This window comes from Paramisgurnus dabryanus, chromosome 1 (assembly GCF_030506205.2).
Source record: "Paramisgurnus dabryanus chromosome 1, PD_genome_1.1, whole genome shotgun sequence".
In the NCBI taxonomy this organism is placed as follows: Eukaryota; Metazoa; Chordata; class Actinopteri; order Cypriniformes; family Cobitidae; genus Paramisgurnus; species Paramisgurnus dabryanus.
Window position 1 is genome coordinate 24,723,863 of NC_133337.1, and position 26,571 is coordinate 24,750,433.

The 26,571-nt window shown below is 34.6% G+C and overlaps 1 protein-coding gene and 1 pseudogene across 2 annotated transcripts; both read right to left on the bottom strand.

Annotated features, from left to right (window-relative positions):
- Positions 1–1,645: 1,645 nt before the first annotated feature.
- LOC141281981 (uncharacterized) lies at positions 1,646–10,745 on the bottom strand (annotated as a pseudogene).
- A 2,055-nt stretch (positions 10,746–12,800) lies between these two features.
- LOC135752545 (uncharacterized) lies at positions 12,801–23,040 on the bottom strand. Of its 2 annotated transcripts, none has more exons than XM_065271042.2 (7): positions 22,805–23,040; positions 20,211–20,313; positions 18,993–19,307; positions 17,821–17,879; positions 17,669–17,734; positions 13,329–13,481; positions 12,801–13,218 (listed from the first exon to the last, which is right to left on the bottom strand). In XM_065271042.2, exons 1-7 carry the CDS (start codon positions 22,808–22,810, stop codon positions 13,204–13,206), a joined length of 717 nt encoding a protein of 238 aa, XP_065127114.2. In that variant the 5' UTR covers positions 22,811–23,040; the 3' UTR covers positions 12,801–13,203. The 2 variants fall into 2 exon arrangements, with proteins under 2 accessions (XP_065127114.2, XP_065127115.2); XM_065271043.2 differs by having other exon boundaries at positions 20,211–20,299; positions 22,805–23,039.
- Positions 23,041–26,571: the final 3,531 nt, after the last annotated feature.

The following is a 26,571-nucleotide window of genomic DNA, read 5'->3' on the forward strand; positions in this document are numbered from 1 at the left end:
TTGTTTGATTAACATTAGAAACAGACAGCATAAGAGTAAAGTAAGCACGGATTCAAACTTGTGCTTAGATTCATATAAAACAGAGTGTTTTTAAGAGAAAAATCATTTTTAGTTTTCAGTACATATGTCAGTTCACACGCAGGGTCACATGAACTCAGTTAACATTTGCACCCTCATGCTTTCAGCATCACACAATCGACCACATTCTCAAGCTCTCACGCCACACATACATTTTCCCACGCAGGGCGGTGCCCACCATAATGTGTAATAACAGTCTTGCAATAATTGCCTAATATGCCAAATACTGTACAACACCATCTCGGCCTGCCTCAATCAGCTGTCTTAAAGCACTCGTCAAACTCAAAATGATGCGATGGCCAATCAGAGAAGAGTTATTGTTTACAGAAGCTGAGAGCAAGCAAGCTATAGAACGAGTGCTATACAACAATGTTTCAGGTTGTTAAAGTTGGTGAAAGAGCAAACCACGATGTAAGTAGTTAAACACGTGCTCGCATGACCGGCACTTTTAATTTTAGGCTTTCAAACACACCTTCATTTTTTCTTGTGTACCACCACTTCTGTTACTGGTACTTTGCCACAGAGTTGAAGCGTGTTTCACTTTATGCAGCGCTGCGCAAACTGATCAGCGAACGACATCAGAGTATCATGAGAGCAAGTCGAAATGTTACAAAATGGTTGACCTTCTCGCTGTATTCTGATGTGATGTCATAAGCCGATCAGTCTCCGCAGCACTATATGAAGTCAAACTTCTTGTGCTTAAATATTTAAATTGGCAATACCTGAAAACACAGCCTGGTCTCACTGTTAATACGTAGTTTTTACACGTAACTTTAAAAAACAAAAACATATTGTTTGTACGTTTATAGGTGACATAGAATGATTGAACGGAGTATTTATCCTTGTTCTGTGATGTGACATGTAGACAAAAAGTTTTTTTGTTTGGGTCTGTAATGCCTTATAAGCTTCCTAAAAACCTCTCTCAGATAGCTCTATTAGGGTGGGGGATTTTTAAACAATTTGGCTCCCCCTACTGGCTTAACTTGCAATCTCATTACTGATTGGCTGACATTGCTGCCACTCCAAAAATGTAGCCCATTATTGTAAAGTGGAGGGGCAGTTAGATGCCTGTGATGTCATAAGCATCAGTTTTTCAGATTGGGCCGTTTTCTGGCTGACATTTCTAAAAGAGGAATTTCTATGATACTGAGATTTTTAACATATCTAGAACTTTTTGTATGTTCGTGAATGTGGGTAGACTACCATTATTCAACAAAGACAAGGAAAAAATGGTTTTTCATTCTCTGTCCCCTTTAAATAGATGCTAAAATGTACAATGTAGACGTATTTGCAACATTTAAACGTAGCATTATTATGTTTTTACAGCTAAAAACAGTAACATTTAGGTATCTTTCATTCCATAAAAATTGCTGTATAATTTCCCAATATGTTACCACCTTAACCCTATACCCTAAACCCAGACCCTTTTAATACAAAATGTTTAAATACGTAATTTATTCTTTTTATATTATGCAACGTAATGGTCAGATATGTTTAGGAACATTTTAGTAACAATAGTAACAATATAGCATTCAAAAGATATTTTAAGCAACTACAGTCATACGCAAAACAGTTTATTAAAATTATTTACCCATACTGTTACAAAAAGCATAACAGAAAGACAAGTGTAATCTCACAAATATTAAAGGTAGGGTAACAGATTTGATCCTGAAACATTTTTAGTTATGCTGGTTAAAAGTCTCCTCACATCCTGATAGCAATCACTGTGTTAAGTTGTTTAAATGTATTTGTAGAAATTTATGTCATCTGTGAAAGGCTTAGGACAAAAAAATGTTCAACAAATCATAGATTTCGGTCCGAACGGACGTTTTCATTTTTTGTCCCTCATACGTAAGCGTAATTTGAATTCCCACCGCGCAGTGAGTCCACGCAGACACCATACGTCATCGGAGCATTAACATTAAGGTGACCAGACGTCCCTGTTTTCCGGGGACAGTCCCGTTTTTTGGGGTTCTGTCCCCGCCTGAAGATGTCCCCGGAAATGTCCCCGTTTTACAGCATGTCCAAAACAACCAGCAAATACACTGACAAAACCCGATCAACATAGCGTTTGTAGTACCAGACCGGAGCAATCATGTAATGATTATTTTCACCAGCAGAGGGGGCCGCGAGCTACATGTTACTTGCGCACGCCACTGATTTAGCGATGAAGAATTTACTACGAGACACACAAGAAAGCGTCATTATCATCAATCAAGTTATCATAAGATATGAACACAGTTAAAGTTATGGTGGCTTAAGGTACTGAATACTCATGTTAAATTAAAATAATAAACCAATGAAGTGAACTGATCACAGTATGTTACGGAGCATTTTTTTTTTTTTGTAGGCTAAATATGTTTAAATTTTGCACTATTCCTTCTGTTCGTCACGTTTACAATGTTATGAAATCAGCTGAAGTAGTACCTTACAAATAATTTTTGATGGGGTATGTCTCTTTTGTTTAAAAAAAAAACGGGAAAAAAATAGATTTTTAGGATACAGAAATTGTTCAATTAATTGAATTAGAAACACTGCAAAAAATGACATTCTTATTAGTATTTTTCTCTTGTTTTCAGTACAAATATAAAAAAATTCTTAAGTCAAGATGCATTTTCTTGATGGGCAAAATGACCTAAGAATATAAGTCTACTATTTAGACCAAAATATCAAATTTGTGCTTAAAACAAGCAAAACAAATCTACCACTACTTAATTCAAGAAAAATATTTTTTTGCATGTTTTAAGCACAAATTCACTTAAATTAATTTTTTTGTCTTAAAGCTAGATTTTTCTTGGGGGATTTTGCTTATCAAGAAAATGCATCTTGATTTAAGATTTTTTAGATAATTGTCCTGAAAATAAGACAAATACAATTAAGTAAGAAGTCATTTTTTGCAGTGAACCCACAACAATAAAAAAAGAAAACTTTCAAAAAACATTTTGTCCCCATTATTTATTCATAGATAACAACAAATGAGATTTTAATGATATTTTGACCATTTAACTACGAAATGTCCCCGGTTTTCATTTTAAAAATCTGGTCACCTTTGTTCACATGCGCTCACCGTCTGTAAACAGTGAGAACAGCAAACTTTTCTGCTGAATTGACAACCTACACAGGAGGCACACAATGAAAGACATCTTTTATAACAACAACAGCAAAAACTGCCTGGATCAGCAAGAGCAAAAACCCAAATGAACATCTGTAACTTTAGTGCTTTACCACGAGATGCAAACAGCTGCAGGAGGCAAAGGGTCTGAAAAGGTCGTTGCACTGTTTATTTTGGTAAGGTAGGTACGCAATATGTTTGTATTGAGATGGATTCAGATGTTCTACTTTGATGAAACATTGTGTTGCTTATGAAATTTGTGTTCGTTTACGGATTAGCGTTAACGATATAGTTACTACGTCTACACAACCGAACGTGTGCTTAAACTAATTCTGATGTATACCAGTTTGGTTATTTTGGAAATGTTATTCACTTTGTACTGCAAAGTTTTCTCACTGGTGAATGAGACATGAGATGTGACCGTCTGATCTGTGTGTGTTCATGTGTTTGGAAAGAGGCGTGACTTTGGATGGGGATTTGACTTGAGGGTGGGATCGGGATTTCATTGCTAGGCGGCTACTGTTAGCATTTTTCAAAATGTGTTACCCTACCTTTAAAATCAATACCAAAAGTAGTTAAAATAAAGATGTGCTGTAGCCAAGGTCCTCTCTGGAGTATATAGTATAGTATATAGTATTGAAGAAAATAAGTTTCTAAAGAAAACATAATGTATGTACATCTATACATTTCTGTATGTGAGTGGAAATAAATGTATGTGAAAAATACTGTAGATGCATGATAAATACAGAATGAATTATTGGGGCTTGTACCGACATGAACTTATATCTGCTAAGCTGAATTGAATTAAATGTTATCAAGCACAGATGTTTAGTGGACTTGCTTTGAAGATTGGTATGTATGGTTTATTAATGTGGACAGTTTGTTTCTCCTCATCTCTTCATAGACCAAGGGTTTTGCTGGTTCATATTTCTTCCCCTTACATCTCTTCACCTGAGAATGACAGCAAAAATTGAGCTATTTAAACAGTCAAACATTCTTAAATTTGAATCACAACATGGTCAGACATTCAGTTTACCTTTCCAGGTATCAAAATTTGAATTTTACACGTGTTACACTGTTCCTATACAACTATAAGTTGTTATGACTATTGGGCAACATATTTAAAGTGTCTAGTTTCAAACAAGACAAGAATGATTAATATTGACCATATAAGAGCTGCAGATGTTTTAATTTTATTTATTTTTTTCATTACCCAACATGACCATTAATGAAAACTAAACCAAAGTGTCAGACAGTGTAATCTTGATAGACTTTGAGGCTCAACCACTGAAATGTTTGACAGTTTAGGTTATGTTTTATACAGCGGTTTCTTTAAATGTTTGTTTGCAGTCAGTTTTCTTTGAGCTGTACGGCATTGAGATGAAATCATAGTTTATACAAATAGTGTTTGAATTAACAACTCCTCAGCACTACTGGATCAGTTTTCTTCTCTGTTGTATCAGTTTTTTATGGTCTTTAATGGGGCCATAAAAAATGTACAGCTATGTACATTTACAGTATGGCTGTGAATTTTCACACACAACATTTTGTGAGTCATTAAAAGGCATTGAGATGAAATTGCAGTTAAGATATAGAGTAAAAACAAAGTAAAATCATCCCAGAGTTGATTGTTTAAGAATACAACAGAACACAAACATTGATCATATTAAGTCTATCTTCACATGATTATCAGTTTTGTATGTATTATATATATATTATATTATATTATTATTAATATTATATATTATATATATGTATATATGTATATATGTATATGTATATATGTATATATGTATATATGTATATATGTATATGTATATATATATATATGTATATGTATATATATATATATATATATATATATATATATATATATATATATATGTATATATATATATGTGTGTATGATATATTCATTATGTAGACCAGTGGTTCTCAAACTGGGGGCCGCGAGATGGTGCCAGGGGGCCGCAGTTTTATGACATTTTATAAAAAAAAATAATTTATGATGAATTCTGTGCAATTAAACCTAAAAAATAAGACTACTAACCAACAGTACTACTTTGTATCATTTTATATGTTTTGTTTAATTAAAGTTGAGGTTAAGAACAGTTTCTTGTCATATATTTTCTTTGGGGGGGGCCGCGAAGGATTGCGCCACACACAAAGGGGGGCGCACGCTGAAAAAGTTTGAGAACCACTGATGTAGACTATTTGTTTTGCATTTTATATTTATGTGCATGTGTGTACTGACCTTTAAAATCACGCCAATGATGCACAGCAGAGTTATGATGCTAAATCCCGTGCAGGCAATCGTCACGTACAAGAGAAATGTATTTCCTGGACACTCTTCTACGTGATTGGCTAAGGACAAAAAAGAAGAAAATAACCCAACAAATAAAGTAACGTATAACAGTAGTATTAAATAAGGGTGTCAAATCGAAATCGATCGAAATTAAGTCACAACCTCGAACTTCGAATTAAAAAATGGGATCGTCGATGCTGCCACGCCCCCATGTCACGTCCGGTCGGCTTGCCAAGCGGGGGGAAAAAAGCCTCTCAGAGATTTATATTTTAAACACAAGGGATGTAATGCTACAACTTCTTGAAATGCATATCATAAACAGGATTACTACCCAGTGCTCTGACTTCGGACAGATCACAGCTCTCTGCACGTGCGCGAGAGAGGCGCCAAGATGAAGGGGGTAATATTATTAACAAAAGGGATAGTTTGCCTCAGCTCACAGGAAACGCATAAAACTGAACAAATACGTAAGGATTACTATTTTAGTTTGTTTAGGGTACGGACAGATGCGAAAGCGCGTGCACATGAGACAGAGAGAAGCGCAGCTGCTTATGACACGCTGGATTTATTTTTAGATGCTAGAGCTGCGTCCGAAACCGCCTACTTCCATACTATATAGTAGGCGAGGTAGTGCTTTTTGCATACTATATAGTATGAAATTAGGCGGTTTCGGACGCAGCGTAGGAGTCCAAGACGCACGCATTAAGTGCAGGTGTGTCCAAGAAGGACGTCTCTCTCTACAAGCTCTCTCGCGTAAAGTGAAGCCCACAAACCCCCATTTGAGGAAAAGCACGCAATGTGCATGTTAATGTGAAACTATAATAGTAATAAATAATAATGGCATAGCATTTTTGTCTTTCAAAAAAAGTAAAAACCAAGAATTGAATCAAATTGTGACCCAAGAATCGAAAATGTAATCGAATCGAGGATTTGGAGAATCGTGACACCCCTAGTATTAAGTATTGAAATATAATCAAATTAATAATAACACTGTCTTCATTTTATCAATTAAATATATTTGTGGTACTTAGATCTGTAGTTCGGTTCATTTGGTCCTGACCAAAGGCAAAAAAAGACACACTGTAGCCTTTTTAGCCATTTTGGTTCCTTTAACACCACACTGACTGCTTTGGTCAGGACCAGTTGAAACAACCCAAAATGCAGTTATGTTAAAACATAATTTTTTTTTTTTCTAAACTGCTTTTCGATTGGTCAGAATCAATGTGCTGGAAATTCCATCGCAAGTAAACAAAAGAAGAGAAAAATACAGCAGACATCACACCAAAGTATGGAGAGATGACTGCACGTTCTGATTGTTGGGTGGGTAAGTTTGATTAGGGTTGGACCTAAACTCTGTAGTGCTCCGGCCCTCCAGTGTAAGATTTGGGGAACCATGCCCTAAGGCAGTGGTTCTCAAACTTTTTTGGCTTAAGTACCCCTTTTTATGTTTTTTTTAAGCCGAGTACCCCTTAACCAGACAACAACATTTAGCTTTAAAATACAGTGAAATGAGAGCGATGCCCTATTATCAGATTTGCACACATGCAATTAAAAATACATTTGAACAAATATGGCAAAAATATATATTTAAATAGATTGACATTCATATTAAATTGAAAATAAACCTTTGAATTATCGATTTTGTGTGGATTACAGCTGCTTTCTCAAGGTTATTATGGGAGCTTTAATATGGAATAACTCAAACATATTTACAACACTGACAGATGTCACTTACTTGAATATATATATATATATACGGACAGCAACACCACAAAAGAACGTAAGAGAACTTTAAGTAAGAAATTATAACAGGAGCAGGCTCCGTGTATCTCCGTTGCTGAAGCTGCTGAACTGAAACCTTAGCGCATGCGCCAGACAAGATCAACAGGTTGAACTCGCACATGCATTTTGTACAATGTGCTTTAAATTTATGATTTTTCAATGCATCTTTATGTAGCCCTAATGTCATATAAAAATACTATCATCATGAATTACTGATTTTATTGATTTATTCCTAAATGTCAGTTTCCACTTTCTCTCACGTACCCCCTGCAGTACCACAAAGTACCCCTAGGGGTACGTGTACCCCCATTTGAGAACCACTGCCCTAAGGGGTAACTTCCGAGCTTTATAAGTTGGGAAAAAAGCGTCACCCGGTAAATAATAGTGGAATTACGCATTGCCGGAAAAACTTGTCATTGGCAGGGAAGCGTTTTCTCTTTATTGAGTAGTTTAAAAGAGTAAAAAAAAAAGAGTTTATAAAATGTCATTGTTAAATAATGTAAAATAAATATAGTAAAAAGGACATTCTGAAAATGTAAGTTGTGCAATGATGAGAAAATTGGCAAAATAATTAGGAAAATGAAAAAGGTTTGCTTGTTCGGTATTCGGCTGGTATTCGAGTTTTTCATTTAATTCGGCTTGAGCCAAGATTTTTCCTTTTGGTGCATCCCTTGTTTTGTGTCTTAAACTCGACTGATGACTTAACGTCACAAATGAAGTTGCTCTATGCATCCTCAACAAGCATGTGTATGATGAAGAACACAAAAAAGCCAGATGACATCAAAGGATGGAAGAGAGATTCTCGGTTCTTGCTGTGCCGGATTAAATCGTACAAACCTAACGTCAGGGATACATGTTGGATGATGGCAAAGTGCACATCAACAAACAACGCATGCATATATATATATTTATATATATATATATATATATATATATATATATATATATATATATATATATATATATATAATAAACATATGTTAACATGCACTTACCTGTCACCCATAACCATGTGATCATGCTAAACGTGATTCTTTCTTCATGATTGAATTCACACCAGTAGTGGGCGCTGTCTGTCACAGTCAGGTTGAAGAAGGTGATGGTAAAGCTGGGAAATTCTCCACTTCTAATTACGGTAACATTTGCATCTTCATTAAGAGTTTAAGTGCCATCATGGTAAAAGTAGAAGATTCTCTGTGGTTTTGTTTCTTCTGGTTTCATTCTATACATGTAAACCCCATGCTGATTGTTGTCTTCAGTAGAACACTGGATGCTGCCGTTTCCCCCAAGATGTGTCTTTACCATCGTACCTGTTCATGAAGAAATGAAACTGCTAAGACTTTGTTTTTAAACTTCTTAAATACATTCAGTTCAGGCTTAAACACTATGTGTTTAAGACTACATGTGACCAATTATGAAGGAAATACAAAAATTAAAGTAAATATATATTTTTTAACAAATTAGATTTGTGAATGTAAGTCATGATCGTCCATTAGCATGACTTTTGTTTAGTCGTGAGATTGGTAATAATTACATCCTAACAGCGGCTACCCAGTCTCACAGGGTTTCGTGATATAGTCACATAATTATTTTGATTCTTTTTTCGCGATATTGTCACGAATTTCCGAGTTTTTTCGTGATAGTATAATGAATTCCTGTTTTCGTGTAATTATCACGTATTGGTTACTCAACTGCTTTTTCCTATTTTTCAACCATTGTCGCTTCAGTTTAGGGTTAGATTTGGTGCTTGCATTAGAATGTCACTTTATACAATGGCTTATAAAAAATCTGATTTATTTTTTATATGTCGCCTGGCGTTAGGGTTAGAGTTGAGTTTGGGTAGGGATGTCATTTTATGTAAATCTTACCCTAAACCGAAGTGACAATGGTAAGAAAATAGGACAAAACAGTTAATACGTGATAATCACACAAAAACAGGAATTTGTTATACGATCACGAAAAAACGCGAAAATTCGTGATAATATCAAGAAAAAAAGAATCAAAAAATTACATGACAATACAATGACATTTCATGAGATTGGGCTGAACATAGAATACAGTCAAGGATCCCGATGCATTTTATTGAATATTAAAAAGAAGTTTAATAATTAAATATCAAAGTGCAGTGATCTGGATCAAATGAAGTCCACATTTAATTGCACTTTTCTACTTTAGAGGGTTTTTTTATGTTTGTTTAATCACAATTATTTTAGTGACTTCTTGACAATGTAGATTCATTGACGTGTCATTGACGTCTCACAAACCAAATTTTCCAACATAAAAATCCAAAAATCTCATTTGAACTGCATTTATATTTGTGCTTAAGTGACTTTTCTATAAAAGCTTAACTCTTTCTGTGAGTAGGGTAAATAACATATTTTAGAGTCAAATAAAACAAATACGTACCTTTCAAATGTGGATCTTGTAATGAGTAGCTACTGAAAAAGATCACCAACAGTAAACTCACAACACTTGACATTTTCTGGGCTTTGAAAGACAACAACTAGTTGAGGTTACATTTACTGAAATGTCACATCAGAGGATGCATTTATAGATGTACCACAGCTACCACTAAGTGGGGGCATAATGCTATGGGCGGACGTATTAACAATAATTGTAATCAATTTCCAGATATACAAAAAGGCCAAATATATATGTTAATATATGTACTAAATGTGTCTTTTGCAATATGTTTACAAAAATTTATTTTCACCATTATATGTTTTGGTCATTTTCTGCATATTTTGAAATATATTATGAAAATAAACATATATTGAATAATTTATATTCAAATGGCATTGGAAGAAAAACATAACAGGTTTGAAATATCTACAATAATGTTAGCATGTATGCATATGCGTGTCTCCTCACTGAAAGTTCTCTCTAGAGGTGAGTGACGTCACCACACGACAGCCACACACACCCACAAACACGAGGCATTATATTTCACACACTTTGTGGTATTCTTATACTGTAATTAACATGATTTCCGTGCAAACAAGACATCTAAAACCTTGTTTTTTTGCATCTATCTCCACACAGCAAGCTCATTACACCCACATTGACACATCTGGCCATACATTACTTTGTGTTTCTTTCATACAACACGCGGCGAGTACTGAAGTCTTTAAACAAACATAAAATATCGACAAGTTGCCCATGCTCATGCCTTAATAAATTTACCATGATTTACTATAGTAATTGTACCGAAACCACAGTAACCCCAAATTTAACATTGTCTCATTACAGGAACTAGTTTTTCTACATTTGGTAATAATAATAATAATAATAATAATACATTTTATTTCAAATGCGCTTTTCTTAAACCCAAAGTGCTACAAGTCAAGACAAAATGAATCCAAAAAGTTAAAAGATACAAAAAAACAAAGACACAATATAAAATCCATAAAAATAAGGAGTTAAAGTTAAAGCATAAACACTGTTAGAAAAATGTGACTTTTTAACCGTTTCTTAAAACTACCTAACGTGGAGGCATTCCTAACAGCAATTTTTTGCATTTAGCCAAAACATGGTTGCATTTGTTTTCTGTAGTGAAACTATGATTTCTATAAATATACATTTAAAAATATGAATATATATATATATATATATATATATATATATATATATATATATATATATATATATATATATATATATATAATCTGTATGTATATGCATAATCTGTGATTGACACCTGAGGAAACAAAGACTTTTTCTTTTGTAAAACCAAGGTTTCTAGAGTTAGATTTGTTGTTTTTGCAATGTTATGGTGATCATATATAATTGTTTCTCAGTCTCTTTAATAGAACACATATATATATATATATATATATATATATATATATATATATATATATATATATATATATATATATATATATATATATATATATATATATATATATATACATATATATATACATATACATATATATATACATATACATATATATATACATATACATATACATATATATATACATATACATATATATATACATATACATATATATATACATATACATATATATATACATATACATATACATATATATATACATATACATATATATATACATATACATATATATATACATATACATATATATATATACATATACATATATATATACATATACATATATATATACATATACATATATATATATACATATACATATATACATATACATATACATATATACAAATACATATATATATATATATATATATATATATATATATAAGGGGTGTAACGGTTCTCCGTAACGAATCCCTTGCTGAAAAAAAAAACAATAAAACCATTACAGAAAATTCTAATGGTTTCCATTAAAATAGCAATAGGAACCATTTGCTTTTCCCATTGAAACAACTACACTGTAGTGTGTTTTGGGCCATATTCCATTAGAACCAAAACAATTCCCAATAAAACCAATAGAATTTCTGTGATCGTGTCTATTGTTTTTTTTAGCAGGGTCGTCCGTTATCATCCCATGCTTCAGTCCATGTTTGATTTGACCACGTGTTTCTAATATAGTTTGGTGAAAAAACAATGCATATACTGCTAATGTATTGCTCTGAATAAGCTCGGCGTGTGTTTACTTGAGAGTACCTGTCCAATCAACTCGTAGAATGCGAATCTGTTGCCAACCTCACAGTTCCTCCTCACGTGTTGGTGTGTGTGTTGCGGACCGATTAGCTGGAAATCAAAGGAGAAAAGCAGCTAAAAGATGCACCACCAGTTTCATTCATTTATTCCTCTCTCAATGCTTCTTGGTGTTTGCCCTTCAACCTCACCGTTAAGCTACAGAGCAGACCCAGGTCGCTTTTGTAATCACACTTCTCACCGGGAGAGCGGGCGAGTGAGGCACGGCGGTCTGGGATGCCCTTGCCCCCTGTTGTCAGTCTTTGAGGAGTTTCGACAGAAGATGTTAAAGCTGTTCGATTGATCGGCACAGGGGGATTCTGCAGCAGCTCAACTCGTTCATCTCGTTCAGGGGGAGCGCTCTGTTAGGGACTATTCCATCAAGTTCAATACCATGGCAGCAGCATGCGGCTGAAACAAGTCGGCTCTCCAAGCACAGTTTTGTGGATGGACTTAGCGATGATATCCAAGACAAGATTGCTTCCCACAACCTGCCTCACTTCCTAGACACCATCATCGAGCTTGCGCTTAAGGCTCGGATGCTCTTTCACCATCACCGCCGCTTGCTGCGTCATTGCGTCCTCCTGAATCAGGTGGCCAATACCACCTCACCCACCCCGCCTTCCCTCTCTGCCGACGCTGAACCCATGCAGCTGAGCCGGAAGGAAGTCTGTGCATAGCATCAATGTGCAGGTAATAGCTATATTTTGGCTCCTTAATATTGGCATTACAAATGATAAACTACTTGGTCTTCCCAGGTAATATGTGACGCAACCCACCTCATCACTGATGTTGAGGCAAAATGGCCTGGGTCTGTACATGATGCCAGAATATTTAGAGAGTCATCTCTGTGCAACAAATTCCAACAGGGTACGTTTTGTTAGACACATGCTTGTAATCTTTATTACATTTATAAAACAACTCAAACATTACAGGACACTTCTATGGTTACTTGCTGGGGGACAGAGGATACCCTTGCCTTCCCCTGATCCTGAGCCCAGACACGCTTCAACCGGTCTCACAGCAGAACACGGGCCAAGGTGGAGATGACAATAGGCAATCTGAAGGCGAGGTTTCAGTGTCTTCAGGGCTCAGGGTCAGTCCAAATAGGGCATGTGACATCATAGTTGCTTGTGTGGTACTCCACAATAAGAGGATAAAGGCATCCCCCCTGTCCTGATGAAAATGACCTAGATATACACCCATTCAAACTAGCAGACCACAGAGATGGCAGAATGCTTAGAGACATGATTTGTCAAAATGACTTTATTTGATGCTCTATTTCTTCATATCCTGAAATAAAAAAAGAGACATGACAGATTTGTATTTATTTCTTTATACACACACACACCACACAAAATCCCCCCCAAAATAACAGATTCATGTTCACATAGGATTCTCACCTTAAGGCGATGCTCCAGTAATTCTATTTCAAGTTTGGCCTTTTTAATGGCCAGCCTTTTCTCCTCTAGCTGAAGCTGTATAAGGTCCATGTCCATATCAGTTTTTTTAATTTGCCTTAATAGATGGACCTTATACAGCTCCTTTGCAGACAACTAGGAAGGCAAAGTAAATAAGATGGTTAAAGAAGAAAATTTGGCACATAGTAACATTATGTAAATAAGGACAACCAGGGACAAGTTCTTACACTCTTAAGATTATGTGTAGAGGTAGATGGACCCTCATCTGTATGTACATCAGAGGTGGGTAGAGTACCCAAAATCTGTCCTCAAGTAAAAGTGCAAGTACTTATACAAAAATGTACTCCAGTTAAAGTTAAAGTATCAAATCTAATGATTTACTCGAGTAAGAGTAAAAAAGTATTAGATGAAAAAACTACTCAAGTAGTTAGTTACTCGTTACTTCGTCAATTTATGCAATTTCCCATATTCGATGATCATTTAAATTAACGATCAATCAATCGAATAATCGTTAACAGTAATAGTGCAATAAGCCTTCACTGCAGTGGAATATAGCCAATGACATAAAAGTGTGCATAAAAACGACAGCTTCCTCACACGAATTAAAAGATTTTATTTTGTCTAAATAACATGCTAGTGGGATTGTTAAATGAGTCAATGTAGTTGTTGTTTTGATAAAATCATCAATTTAAACTTATCTCGTAATGAAATATAATGACTAATAGACACAGTGTATAACTCCGCCTCACATGGGCACTCTGCAACAGACGCATGAAAGTCCATGTCAAAATAACAGTTTTATTATCATCAAGTGTTATTTATCAAGTTGTTTACCTCGCTTTCCGAGTCGTTGATACACTGTTTGTAATTATATCCAAGAAGCACACGAAGGGCGCTGTTCTCGTCGTCACCTCAGCTTAGACGTACTTTCAGCAAAGATCAGTGGTGGACGAATTACACAAATCGTGTACTTGAGTAAAAGTAAAGATACCCAGGGTAAAATATTACTCAAGTAAAAGTAGAAGTACTTGCTTAAAATTTTTACTTGACTAAAAGTACAAAAGTATCTGCCTCAAAATGTACTTAAGTACAAAAGTACTGTGATTTATTATGGCCGTATCATTTTTGTCACAAAACTCAAATTATGTGAAATAACTCTCTTGGCTAACCAATCAATTAATAAAAGGACATTAATAAATCAGACACTGATGTCTATTAAAATTATCATAAGCCTAAAACCTTAAAAACAAAAAATTTCCTTTAGCATCAAATGAAATAATAGGATTTGAGAGCAGAAAGTCTCATTTCAAGATTTATTTGCTAAATAATTTATCAGTTTAAGTGTAATAAAAACTTGACTTAAGCACAGGTTCACAATAGTTTTCAAAACATATACATAACGTTATCTAGAAATCAGTCTCCCTCTCTTTGACAAATAAAACAAGCCTTACAGAATATAATTTCAGAAACGTTTCATGTGGTTTAGCATGTCAAATGTATATTGTAATACATAATTAAATGTATTTATATATTTTGGAAGCAAAACTTTTGAAAATATTAATAACAATCTCAGTTATCATACACTCCATGGCTAGTCAAAATGTCATTTATATTTTACAACATTGTTGATAGTGATTAATTGTCATTTCAAAATAACAGAGCACTGAGCTTCGAATACAATGAACTTTAGTGAAACAGTTAACTAACTTATACGGCTAAAAATAGCTTCAGCCTGCATAGCTTAAAGTTCATTCATGATAACGTCGTATATATTTTAGCAACACAATTAACAGTTTTCTGCAAGCTACTGTTAAGATTGCTCATTTAAAAATATAACCAGAATAAAAATGGCTTACCTCTACGCGTTTCCTTAGATTTGAAAGAGTATTATTTTAAAACGAAATAGCACAGATTCAAGGCAGGCAGAGAAGACACGAATGACTCGTTCTTTTATTCAAGGACTTAAAAAAAACTCGCGTTAATAAGGCCATTGTTGTTGTGACGGGTCAGTTATCTCCTCCGTTGTTTTTCAATGCAGTTTCATTTTCCAAACGATGCATTAGCTGGCTGCTGCACTCGCGTGACTCGCGTAGCTTACGTAAAACAGCGCGGCAACCAATACAAGTTTAAAACGAAGCGCATGCTGTACCCTGATTGGTGGTTTGACGCATCACGTGTGCATCTTAGTTTTTTTTTTGTGCAGCTTTAGTTTGCCCAGTTACGTTTTTTATCCACTGATAAATAAAAAGGAACGACCGATTTTTTAAAATGTAGTGGAGTAAAAAGTAAGATATTTGACTTTAAAATGTAGTAAAGTAAAAGTAAAAGTCTCCCAAAATAAAAGTACTTGAGTAAAGTACAGATACACGAAAAAACTACTTAAGTACAGTAACGAATTACATTTACTTCGTTACTGTCCACCACTGGCAAAGATGCTTATATTACGGCAACCTTCCATTAGAAAACACGCAGCGCCTCAGCCAGTCAATAATGATGATCAGTGATATATGTTGCGGGCATTCAGGGTGTAACGACAGTCAGTTACAGTTTACATTTGACAGTTTCTTGCCATAATTTAAGATTACATTTTAATCTGTTCATTAAAAACGGCTTCTGGTCTCCTTCTCTGTATATAGCAGCGTTGCTATGCTAATCTTGCAGGCTTCCCTGAAGAGGGTCTTTGCTTTCAGTATCCTAAACGTATTTGCATTTTCTGCGTTGGACCCTCTCAGATCCACTGCGGATGTAATTTCGTTGCGTTGGCAGCCAGCCAGCCTCGTCTCACATGACGTTAAAAAGCACATGCGTGTGCTTGGCATCGAGCATCGTTGTGATCATAGCTAGTAGTTTAACTTTGCGCGCTCGCGTAATTTTTTTTTCTCCGACTGTATGTGTTTTGCGCAGGCGCCGCACACACGTGCATGATCTTGTTTTTCAACAATCGTTAAGTTTTATCGAGTAAATTCTTATCGACAATTAATCGAAGATCGATTAATTGTTAACATCCCTACTTCTGATCTGATAGAGAAGTAGCGCAAAAGCACTGAATTTCAGACTACTTGGAGGGTTTACACAAACCTCTCCTTAAAAGTCTCATTGTTCTGTTTATATAAGTAAAGCAGCCTATCTCAGTCCTGCAATGGGTACATTAAAATCACATAAGTGTTGTTTGAAAAAAAAATATCAAACACACAAAGATGTTTTTCTGACGTTTAACTCTGTATTTATTTTCATGTTCACAACACAAACTTGTCAGCGTCTGCCTTTAAACAAGCAAACAGTAACGTGTGTGTCTGTTTGTTATCATGTTTTTATATGAATAGGTTATTTTCATTGCCATTAAAGTGCAATTACTGAACATAAACAGGAGTTTAATAAAAATGATCATTTTAGAATTTCATATGGAACTTATCTGTTTGTGCAAATCAACTCTACATTTATATACAATACATGTTTCTTTAGAATCAAACTTTATTCTTTTATTTTTATTCATTCATTCTTTAGGAAGGATTTAAATAAAATACAATCCCGTTTTTATTTGAATGTATTTTCTACACACTAGTGAGGTATCCGGATTTGTGTATAAATGCAAGACGTCCTTACATTTTGCTGTTCAGTTTGTTTATTTGTGGTGAAATGATATGGAAATGTGCAGATGTGAACGTACTGTTTGTATGGTTTAACTTACACTAGGATTTGTCATCGCTTGCACAAGAGTGCATATGGCAAAAAAAAAAACTCAGACAGTGTGTGAAATGACTATTAATAGTGTTCAAATAGACAATACTGACACTTACCACTTCAGGTTGAATCTTGAATTCCTGTACGCTGAGATGTCAGCTCGTTTAACAAAGCATCCATCGCATTATCAAACAATTCTTTTTGACCTCTTGGAGTGAAAACATAGACCGAACTTGAAGCCACGTATGATCTGCCTCCGATATCTCGCACAACGCACACGCGCCCTCATCTGCTTCTCATATCATCTACGCGCGCTAAAGGGTGACACAGCCTGTCTTGCGAAACTTTCAAACACGCCCTATAAAGTTTAATATATATATATATATATTCATTAATTATTACCATTTGACAGTAGCCCAGTAACGCCGCCAAATGTAGCGAAGTAAAAAGTACCCATCCTTAAATTTACTCTAAAAGTACTAGTTACCCAAAAAACGTACTCAAGTAAATGTTAAGAAGTAAATGTAATTTGTTAATACCCACCTCTGATGTACATCCCCAGCTAGATTCTGTCACAGGACACATTACACATTTTTCACTCCATTTAAAAAGCAATGCATTGTCCAGTATATGCCTCATACCTCTGTGGGTCGCCCAGCACTTTCGAAATCAGTCACAGCAGATGTGGTCTCTTCATCATCATTATCCTAGAGTGGAAATATGCAAGGTTACTTTGTCTGGCAGACAAAGTGAAAGATCTAAAAGCAACTGGTTCTAAAAATGCATCACTAACAATTGTGACAGACTGTGTGGTTTCAGGAGGATCCAATAATACAATGCATCCATCAGCAACTGCAAGAAAAAAGATGTGCAAATTACTAAAGTATGACAGAAACCGAATAAAGGCATTAGGAACATGCAAGAATAAAAAAACAAGATTACCGTATACAGCATATGCTGTTAAATAGAATATATGCATAATGCAAACTAACAAAAGAAAGGCAAGCATTTTAAAAATGCATTTACTCTGTCAGTTATTTTTTGCCAAGCCAATTGTCTTTCCCTCGCATATGCAGCTGTATTGCTTTTTTCATTATAATGGGCAGAACTCTTCATAAGCCAACATTTAAACTTCTAACTCTGCTTCGGAGAAATACGCAGCACTTAACTTTTCTCCCTTAGTTTCCATGGTGACTCCTGAAATCGGTGTTCCATTGAAAATGCCTTTATATGTTCACCGTGCGCACACAATAACTCGAGGTTTTTAGCATTAAGTTGATTAAACTAACTCGACACAGGTGTTATGGAACCGACATACACTGAGTAAGCAAGTTTGGGGTTGATCAACCCAAAGTTCAGAGTTAATCTGATGGTAAGTTAACCCTGCTTTCTGGAATACACTCCTGCCCTCAACTGATGTTTATGTTGTCATGTTGTGTATTGGCCACCAGTTGTGTGATTGCAATACCAGTTTTGGCCACAATCCTACATACTGTTCCAATGATGCACAGCAGAGTTATGATGCTAAATACAGCGCAGGCAACCGTCACATAGAAGAGACAATTTTTTATCTGGACACTCTTCCACCATAACTGTTCGTAAAAAAATGAAATTGCTAAGACTTTGTTTTTAAACGTCTTAAATACAGAGGAAACACAACAATAAAAGTAATTTTGTTTTTAACAAATTTGATATATTTCACGTATTAATGTAAGTATTTAAATGTAAGTCATGATTTATCACGGCTTTTGTTTAGTGTGCAAGGTGAGATTGGTAATAATTAAAGCCTAACACAGAAAACAGTGAGATATCCCAGTGCATTTTATTGAATATTAAAGATGAGTCGGATTATTAAATATAAAAGTACAATGAACTGAAAAGTATACTTTATAAAAACTTTAGTCTGCATCAAACCAAATAGAGCAATATATATTTTATAATAAACTTATGCTAACATGCACTTACCCTTAACTGATAAAAATGTGATCATGCTAAACGTGATTTTTGCTTCATAATTGAATTCACACCAGTACAGGGCGGTGTCTGTCACAGTCAGGTTTAAGAAGGTGATGGTGAAGCTGGGGAATGTACCCCTTATTGTTATTTCAACATTTGAATCTTCATTAAGAGTTAAAGTGCCATCATAGTAAAAGAAGAAGATTCTCTGTGGTTTTGGTTCTCCTGGTTTATGCCTATACATGTAAACCCCATGCTGATTGTTGTCTTCAGTTTCACAATGGATGCTGGCGTTTCCCCCAAGATGCCCCTCTACCATCGTACCTGTTCATGGAGAAATGAAACTGCTAAGACTTTGTTTTTAAACTCCTTTAATACATTCAGTCAATATACACTATGCAGGAAATACAAAAATAAAAAAGTAAATGTTTTAACAGATTAGATATATTGTAAGTATTTAAATGTAAGTCATGATTTATCACAGCTTTTGTTTAGTGTGCAAGGTGAGATTGGTAATAATTAAAGCCTAACTCAAAAGACAGTCTGGGATATCAATGCATTTTATTGAGTATTTAAGATGAGTCTGATTATTAAATATAAAAGTACAATGAAACTGAACTGAAAGTAAACTCTATAAACATTTTAGTCTGCATCAAACCAAATAAAATCCACTTTTAGTTGCACTTTTCTACTTAAGAGGGTTTTTTTCTGTTACACTCTAAAAAAAATGTTGGGTTGTTTTAAACCCCAGGCTGGGTAATTGGACAGAACACATTTCTGGGTTAAAATAAAACAGCTGGGTTGTTTCAACATGGTTGATTAACAATAACCCAGCCTGGGTTTAAAACAACACAACATTTTTTAGTGTGTAACAGAAAAAACCCTCTTAAGTAGAAAAGTGCAACTAAAAGTGGATTTTATTTGGTTTGATACAGATTAAAATGTTTATAAAGCTTACTTTTCAGTTCAGTTTCATTGCACTTTTATATTTAATCATCAGACTCATCTTAAATATTCAAAAAAAGAATAGAGTGTAGGAGTGTACATTTTTTAGAGTGGAGGTTGTTAAATAATCACAATTATTTTAGTGACTTCTTCACAATGTAAGATTCAGTGACGCATCATAAACAATCTAACTATAAATTTAACTATTTTCTATAAAAGCTTAACTCTTACAATTGGTGGTGTAAATAACATATTTTAGAGTCAAATAAAACAAATACGTACCTTTCAAATGTGGATCTTGTAATGAGTAGCTACTGAAACAGATCACCAACAGTAAACTATAACTCACAACGCTTGACATTTTCTGAGCTCTGAAAAACAAAACCTAGTTATGGTTACATTAACTGAAATGTCATATCAGATGATTCAGACACAGCTGTGAGGAAACTTTATAGATGTACTAGAAACTGAGGGCGTAACGCTGTGAGCTGACGTTCCTACAGGTATACAGCAAAAAATATATATTTCCAAATATACAAACAATGGCCAAAAATTATTTACTGAAATATATTTTAAATCATTTATAATCACATTGCATTGAAAGAAAAACTTTGTATGTTACAAACTGTTGTATGTTAAATATATATTTAACTGCAAAAATAAACTTATAATTTTATATTTTATACATACTTATACTACATTTAATACAAAATGTTATATTTTGGCCAGGAAAACGTATTTTGCCATATGGGTTGTACAATTAGAAATGCATTTGTTCCCCTGAAATACATTTAATTATGCTAAACATGGTTGTATGTGTTGTCAGTCCTCTAATAAACACAAAAATAGGCGCTTTTTGATTCCCCCCCCCCAAAAGTCTGTATTTGGAAGTGTATAACTCTGTCTGAAGGTTTCTGGAGCACTCTGGGCCAATTTTGTTTGATGCAGCTAATCTCAGCTTGTAGAAGAAAAAGAAAAGCAAGATCTCTCTATCATAATCTATGCAAAAGTTCTTCTATTACAACTGAAGGGAGGAAAAATACCCTTTTTGTATAAAATTTCTGCCTAAAAACATTTGAAGTGTCCCCATACCCACATACAGTGGAATAAATGCAATTTCTTTATATCATTTTACAGAAAACCCTTTGTAGTTACATTAAAAAATGCTGCTGTTTGTGACAAATATTAATATGCATGTTGCTTTTCATATAACTGTAAAACCCGACAAGTTCAGAGTACTCAAAAATCATTTTCTCAGCATAGACCCGCGGCGCACTTTCTGGTCTCCTTTCCTGTGTATAGCAGCGTTGCTATGACAATCGTTGGATTATGGCTAGTTGAACTTCTGCGCGCTCGCTTCATTTTTTCCCCAAAGAATGATTAATTGCTAACATCCCTACATCATACCTTAATAAAGGAATACAATTGATTAAAGTCATTATTAAAGTGTATTCGTTATATCTTAAAAAACCTACAGGGAATGTTTTGGGAACGTTCTCTCTAGGTTATAAAATGAAACCTAAAAATAACCTACAGATAACATATTGGGAACGTTCTCTCTAGGTTATAAATGAAACCTAAAAATAACCCACAGGGAACATACTGGGGATGTTCTCTTTAGGTTATAATATACATGGAACGTTCCCAGTATGTTTTTATTTGGTTACCAAAAATAATCAAATGGGAACATTAGGGGAACGTTCTGTGTTTGCTGGGTATGATGTTAGAAGCTTTTGATTGTTGTAAAAACTGAGAGCTAGGCGGCTAACGATAAACCAATATGTTAACCTAAAGTGAATTAAATGTTTATTTATTTGTCAATAGGTTTTACCTCAGTCTAACATTATTCTATAGATTTCTATTTTCTTTCTTCACGTAGTAACTTAGGCTATATGTGAGAACTAAAATATATTTTAGTGATTCCCATCCAGATGATGCTATTGATTGTTGCAACTTTGGAGAGGCGACTAACTGCTGTAGTAGGATCTTTTTAACCTTAAGTAATTAAATGCATTAATTTGCAATAAATATATTTTATAATTATTCTTAATTGTGATGAAATCACTAGTTATTTATATATTTGATCAAATGCAATGTTATCTAAATACAGTGATGTGTTGAGGTATTTTTATTTAAAATAACCTGTGTTATAATACATTTATATAAAATTTCAATAGACCATTTTCCATTAATAAAATAATGTAATTATTATATATTTTGTATTAAATATATTGTTTTATTACTCCTTATATGGAAATGTGTTTTACTTATTTAAGATAGATATGATAGATAAAAGACAACGTGGAATGTACTAAAAGACATGCCATACTTTAGTAAGCATACTTCACCAAGGCTGGAGTCTCGAGCTCTTTCAGTGCGTGCAAGGAGCGGCGGTAACGTGCCCTGTCATTCAACCGTGCATACTCCCAGCAAACACTTTTTTTGTGTTCCCAAAACATTTTTTTATGTTCTCAAAATGTCCTCCTAATGTTATTTTCCAATGTTTGATTTTTGTTTTCTTCTTTTGTTTGAGTTTTGGTTTCTTTACAGAAATAGAACGTTATTCTAACGTTAGGTGAAGTTAAACGAACCTAAAATAACGTTCTATTTCTGTAAAGAAAACTTTCCTGCTAACCAAAAACAAACATTGGAAAATAACGTTACGGGAACAAAAACTAACGTTAGGGGAAAGTTTTGAAAACCAAAAGCTAACGTTAGGGGAAAGTTTGGGGAAACAAAATTTGTTAGCTGGGTTAGCGCTATCATAACAACGGATCTGCAGAAAACATCGCGTCAGATAACAGACGATAACAATCGATAGAGAGGAACACCGTGATCAACATGATAACAAAGCCTAAAATAATACTCGGACTTACTTGCATTAACTTTATATTTCACCAGAATATACAAACACGGACAGAAAGTCTTCAACAGCTGATCCCACTCCGGCTCTTTCCTTTTAATCGTTTTATCGTTTAACGCCTCGTGACTCAAGAACGAGAGCCAAATAGTGATGGGCGAATTCCAAGCACTGCTTCTTGAGGCTTTGAAACATTAATGAATCTTTTGTTTCGAATCATTTGTTCGGAGCTTGTTTCAAACTGGCCAAAGTCACGTGATTTTAGCAAACGAATTCGACGATTCACCACTAGGGGGAGTTGATCACAAATGACCAGTGTAGGGGTGAACTCGGGTCAGTTATATTATAAAAGTTCATAAAACATTCATCCTTCTAACTAATAACACTACCATTTGTCTACTTTTTGTTTTTTTTTAGACAAATTTAATGACAAAAATGTATATTATTAAAAAGGGAGTTTGTTTTAATGATTTGTTTGCCATAAATACAACTAAAAATCACAGAATAGGCTACACTTTTAATTATGTCCTAATTAAATTAAATGCTTCATTTTTCTTAACAACAAATTTTAGAACAATCTTGCTATTATTTTGTAAAAAGTGTTAAATGTTTGGAAAGATCTTGCTGCTTTTACACTATTTTGACCAGCAGGTGTCGCCATCGTGTATGGTGTTTCGAACGCTTCGGAAAAACTGAATCAATTTACGAAGCAATTGGTTCAATAGATTCGAAGCTTCGAAAAGCTTCGTTTCTCCCAAATGCTTGTTTGAGATGCGCCTTGCCTCGCCTGAAATATAGGCGAGAGTAGGCGGCTGCAGCAGGGGCGTCGCTAGACCCCTTTTACTGAGGCACGTGCCGCACTTGTAGTGATGAGCGAGTCACCCGAAACTCGGATCATTTAACCCGATCCCTAAAATGACTCGAGAACCATGAGTCCTTAGTGACCATTAACCCGAGTCAGTTGAGTCCTCTCAGATTTTGCATTAAAAATGAGAAATTGTATTAAACAAAGCTCTTCAAATGTTTACAACAGAATTACAACAAATAACTCGACATAAGCTGCCATAGGTTCTATAACTTGCAACAACGAGCTAATTTACATCACCAAATGTCGACTGGGGGTACCGAGTGAACCAAAAGCTGCTATTCCGGATCATTATTTCTTGCAGCTCCGAGTCCGAGTACAAAGGGATGCGTGCGCGCGGCAATGAGTTGGTCGGCGGCTCGGGGATTCACACAGAGAGTGACTCAACTCATGGAGCTTGAATCCTGGGCTAGGAGAAACAAGCTTTGCTCGTGTTGTTAACTCACTGACTCATGTAGGCTAATCTGTTGAAATATTTGACTGGCACAATGTTTTGGGTAGAAGCTGCAAATGTTTAACATTTTTAAATACGAGGACTGCTGCAGCAGTGCTGCTGGAAAGATCCGCCACCGACGGACGTACACGGCTCCTCTTGTTGACTGAGTCACTCAGAGTGACGTGAGTGGTTCACTCACAGGACCCGTGCAGGAGCGGGCGAGCGGCTCTGTCTGGGACTCACTCACAAGATTAACCGAAGCCTATCGTGGATCTTTTAAGTCAATCTGAAACAGGACACGTTCCTCTCACGTCCAAGTCAACCAAGCCTGACATCTTCTAAATGTGGTGTTGATATATGTGTCGTTATGAAATGAAACTAAACACACCAAACTTTTACAATTATGTTATTGATAATGTTACCACGGGCATGCATGTTTTTTACGACTTCCTCAGGTCACATAAGCCCTTTTTTGTGAGCAGAGGAGTCATAAACTCGTAGCTGCACGCGTGATCCGAGTTGCTTGGTTGGCATTAGTATGACTTAGCGATTGGAATTGGGAGATTTTGACCAAGTGACTCGAGTGACTCGCACAACCCGGATCATATTAGTGAGTGACTCAGAATAACCCGAATCCTTAAAAAGATCCGGGTTGACCATCACTATGCCCCAGTGTAAATCTTTTGTGCCCCTGTGTAAATCTCAAGTTTACATTTTAGCAGTTAACTAGTTTATTCAAAGACAATCGCGGCAAAACGGATCTATATGCAATGTATATAGCAATATAGAACCTTAAATCTGCATTGTCTGGTATTTTTAACCTAACAATATTGTAAATAGGTCTAACAGAAAAGTTTCACTAAAATATATCAATTTAATGTACAAAAGTAATTACTACTCAATGGAAATATAAAATTGCCATTTACATTTATGGACAGTTATAGCATATTCTGTTTTTGTTTAGAAATATTATTTTTGTGGTCAAAACCTAATTTAGTGCTTTATAGGCCCAGGTCAATGCAAACATAAATACTTGATCTATTAAGCTACAACTTCAATGAAATGCTGCACTATGCACAGCTAAAACATCTGACAATGAATAACTGAAGAAAGACAAGTTGTTCAACAATTTTTTTTTTTTATTATTTAATAATTTCTCCCATTACACGTCTCCTCGTTGCCCGATCTGTTGCCAGGTTGAACACAGCACCTGTAATCAAACAGACAGATGTTTATGTTTATGGTATGTAGCATCCAAAGTCAAGTATGCTTATCATAATAACACCACCGAATGAAATAAAAGTACAGTTTTTTCACTAGAAATGTACTTGAGTAAATGTAGCCTTAAAAATCACTTTAAAAGTACAGTTACCCAAAACTGTCAATGGAATTCGTTACACACCTCTGGTTAAATCACCCTGTTAACAGACGCTCAAAATAACAGACGAGAATTCAATTCAATTCAATTCAATTTTATTTATATAGCGCTTTTCACAAAAGTCAATTGTTTCAAAGCAGCTTTACATAAATAGAAGCAGTGAAAAGCACAGAAAACGACAGATAGCACAACAAAATACATGATAGCATGAGCAGTTAAATTTGCTGCGGCTATGACTCAATATTATAATTGCACGTATTACTAAAGCAACGTCTAGAAGAGGAAGCTAAGTAAAGCCCAAAAAGGCTGCCTCCCCGGGGTGAAAAACCCCCTAGGAGAAAAAAAACCCAGGCTTTTATCCGAGGAAAAAATAAGTCCCCAGGTGAAAAAAAAGTTGTATTTAATGTATTAAAAATATACTTAAAATTTAAGTAATATGTTTTTAGTACATTTGTATTCCCAACGTGCTTATTTAAAGTGTATTAAAAATATGTTAAATAGCTTTTAAATGTATTTCAAAAAAGTGTACTACAAGTACGTTGGTAATAAATATATGCTTAATTACACTTTTTAAAAGTATGCTAAACTCAAGCATACTTTTAATGTATTTCTAAAAAGTGCACTAGATGTAAGCTGGTAATAATTATATCTTTAATTACACTTTTTATAAGTATGCTAAACTCAAGCATACTTTTAATGTATTTCTAAAAAGTGCACTAGAGGTACGCTGGTAATAATTATATCTTTAATTACACTTTTAAAAAGTATGCTAAACTCAAGCATACTTTTAATGTATTTCTAAAAAGTGCACTAGAGTTACACTGGTAATAAATATATCTTTAATTACACTTTTTATAAGTATGCTAAACTCAAGCATACTTTTAATGTATTTCTAAAAAGTATACTAGAGGTACGCTGGTAATAATTATATCTTTAATTACACTTTAAAAAAGTATGCTAAACTCAAGCATACTTTTAATGTATTTCTAAAAAGTGCACTAGAGGTACACTGGTAATAAATATATGTTTAATTACACTTTTTATACGTATGCTAAACTCAAGCATACTTTTAATGTATTTCTAAAAAGTGCACTAGAGGTACGC

Excerpts from the sequence above, each read along its gene's own strand:
- LOC135752545 (XM_065271042.2), bottom strand. Across the intron at positions 17,880-18,992 it reads CACATTTTTATCAGTTAAGG|TTGCTGATGGATGCATTGTA; the intron begins GTAAGTGCATGT and ends TTTTTCTTGCAG. Across the intron at positions 17,735-17,820 it reads CCACACAGTCTGTCACAATT|GATAATGATGATGAAGAGAC; the intron begins GTTAGTGATGCA and ends TTTCCACTCTAG.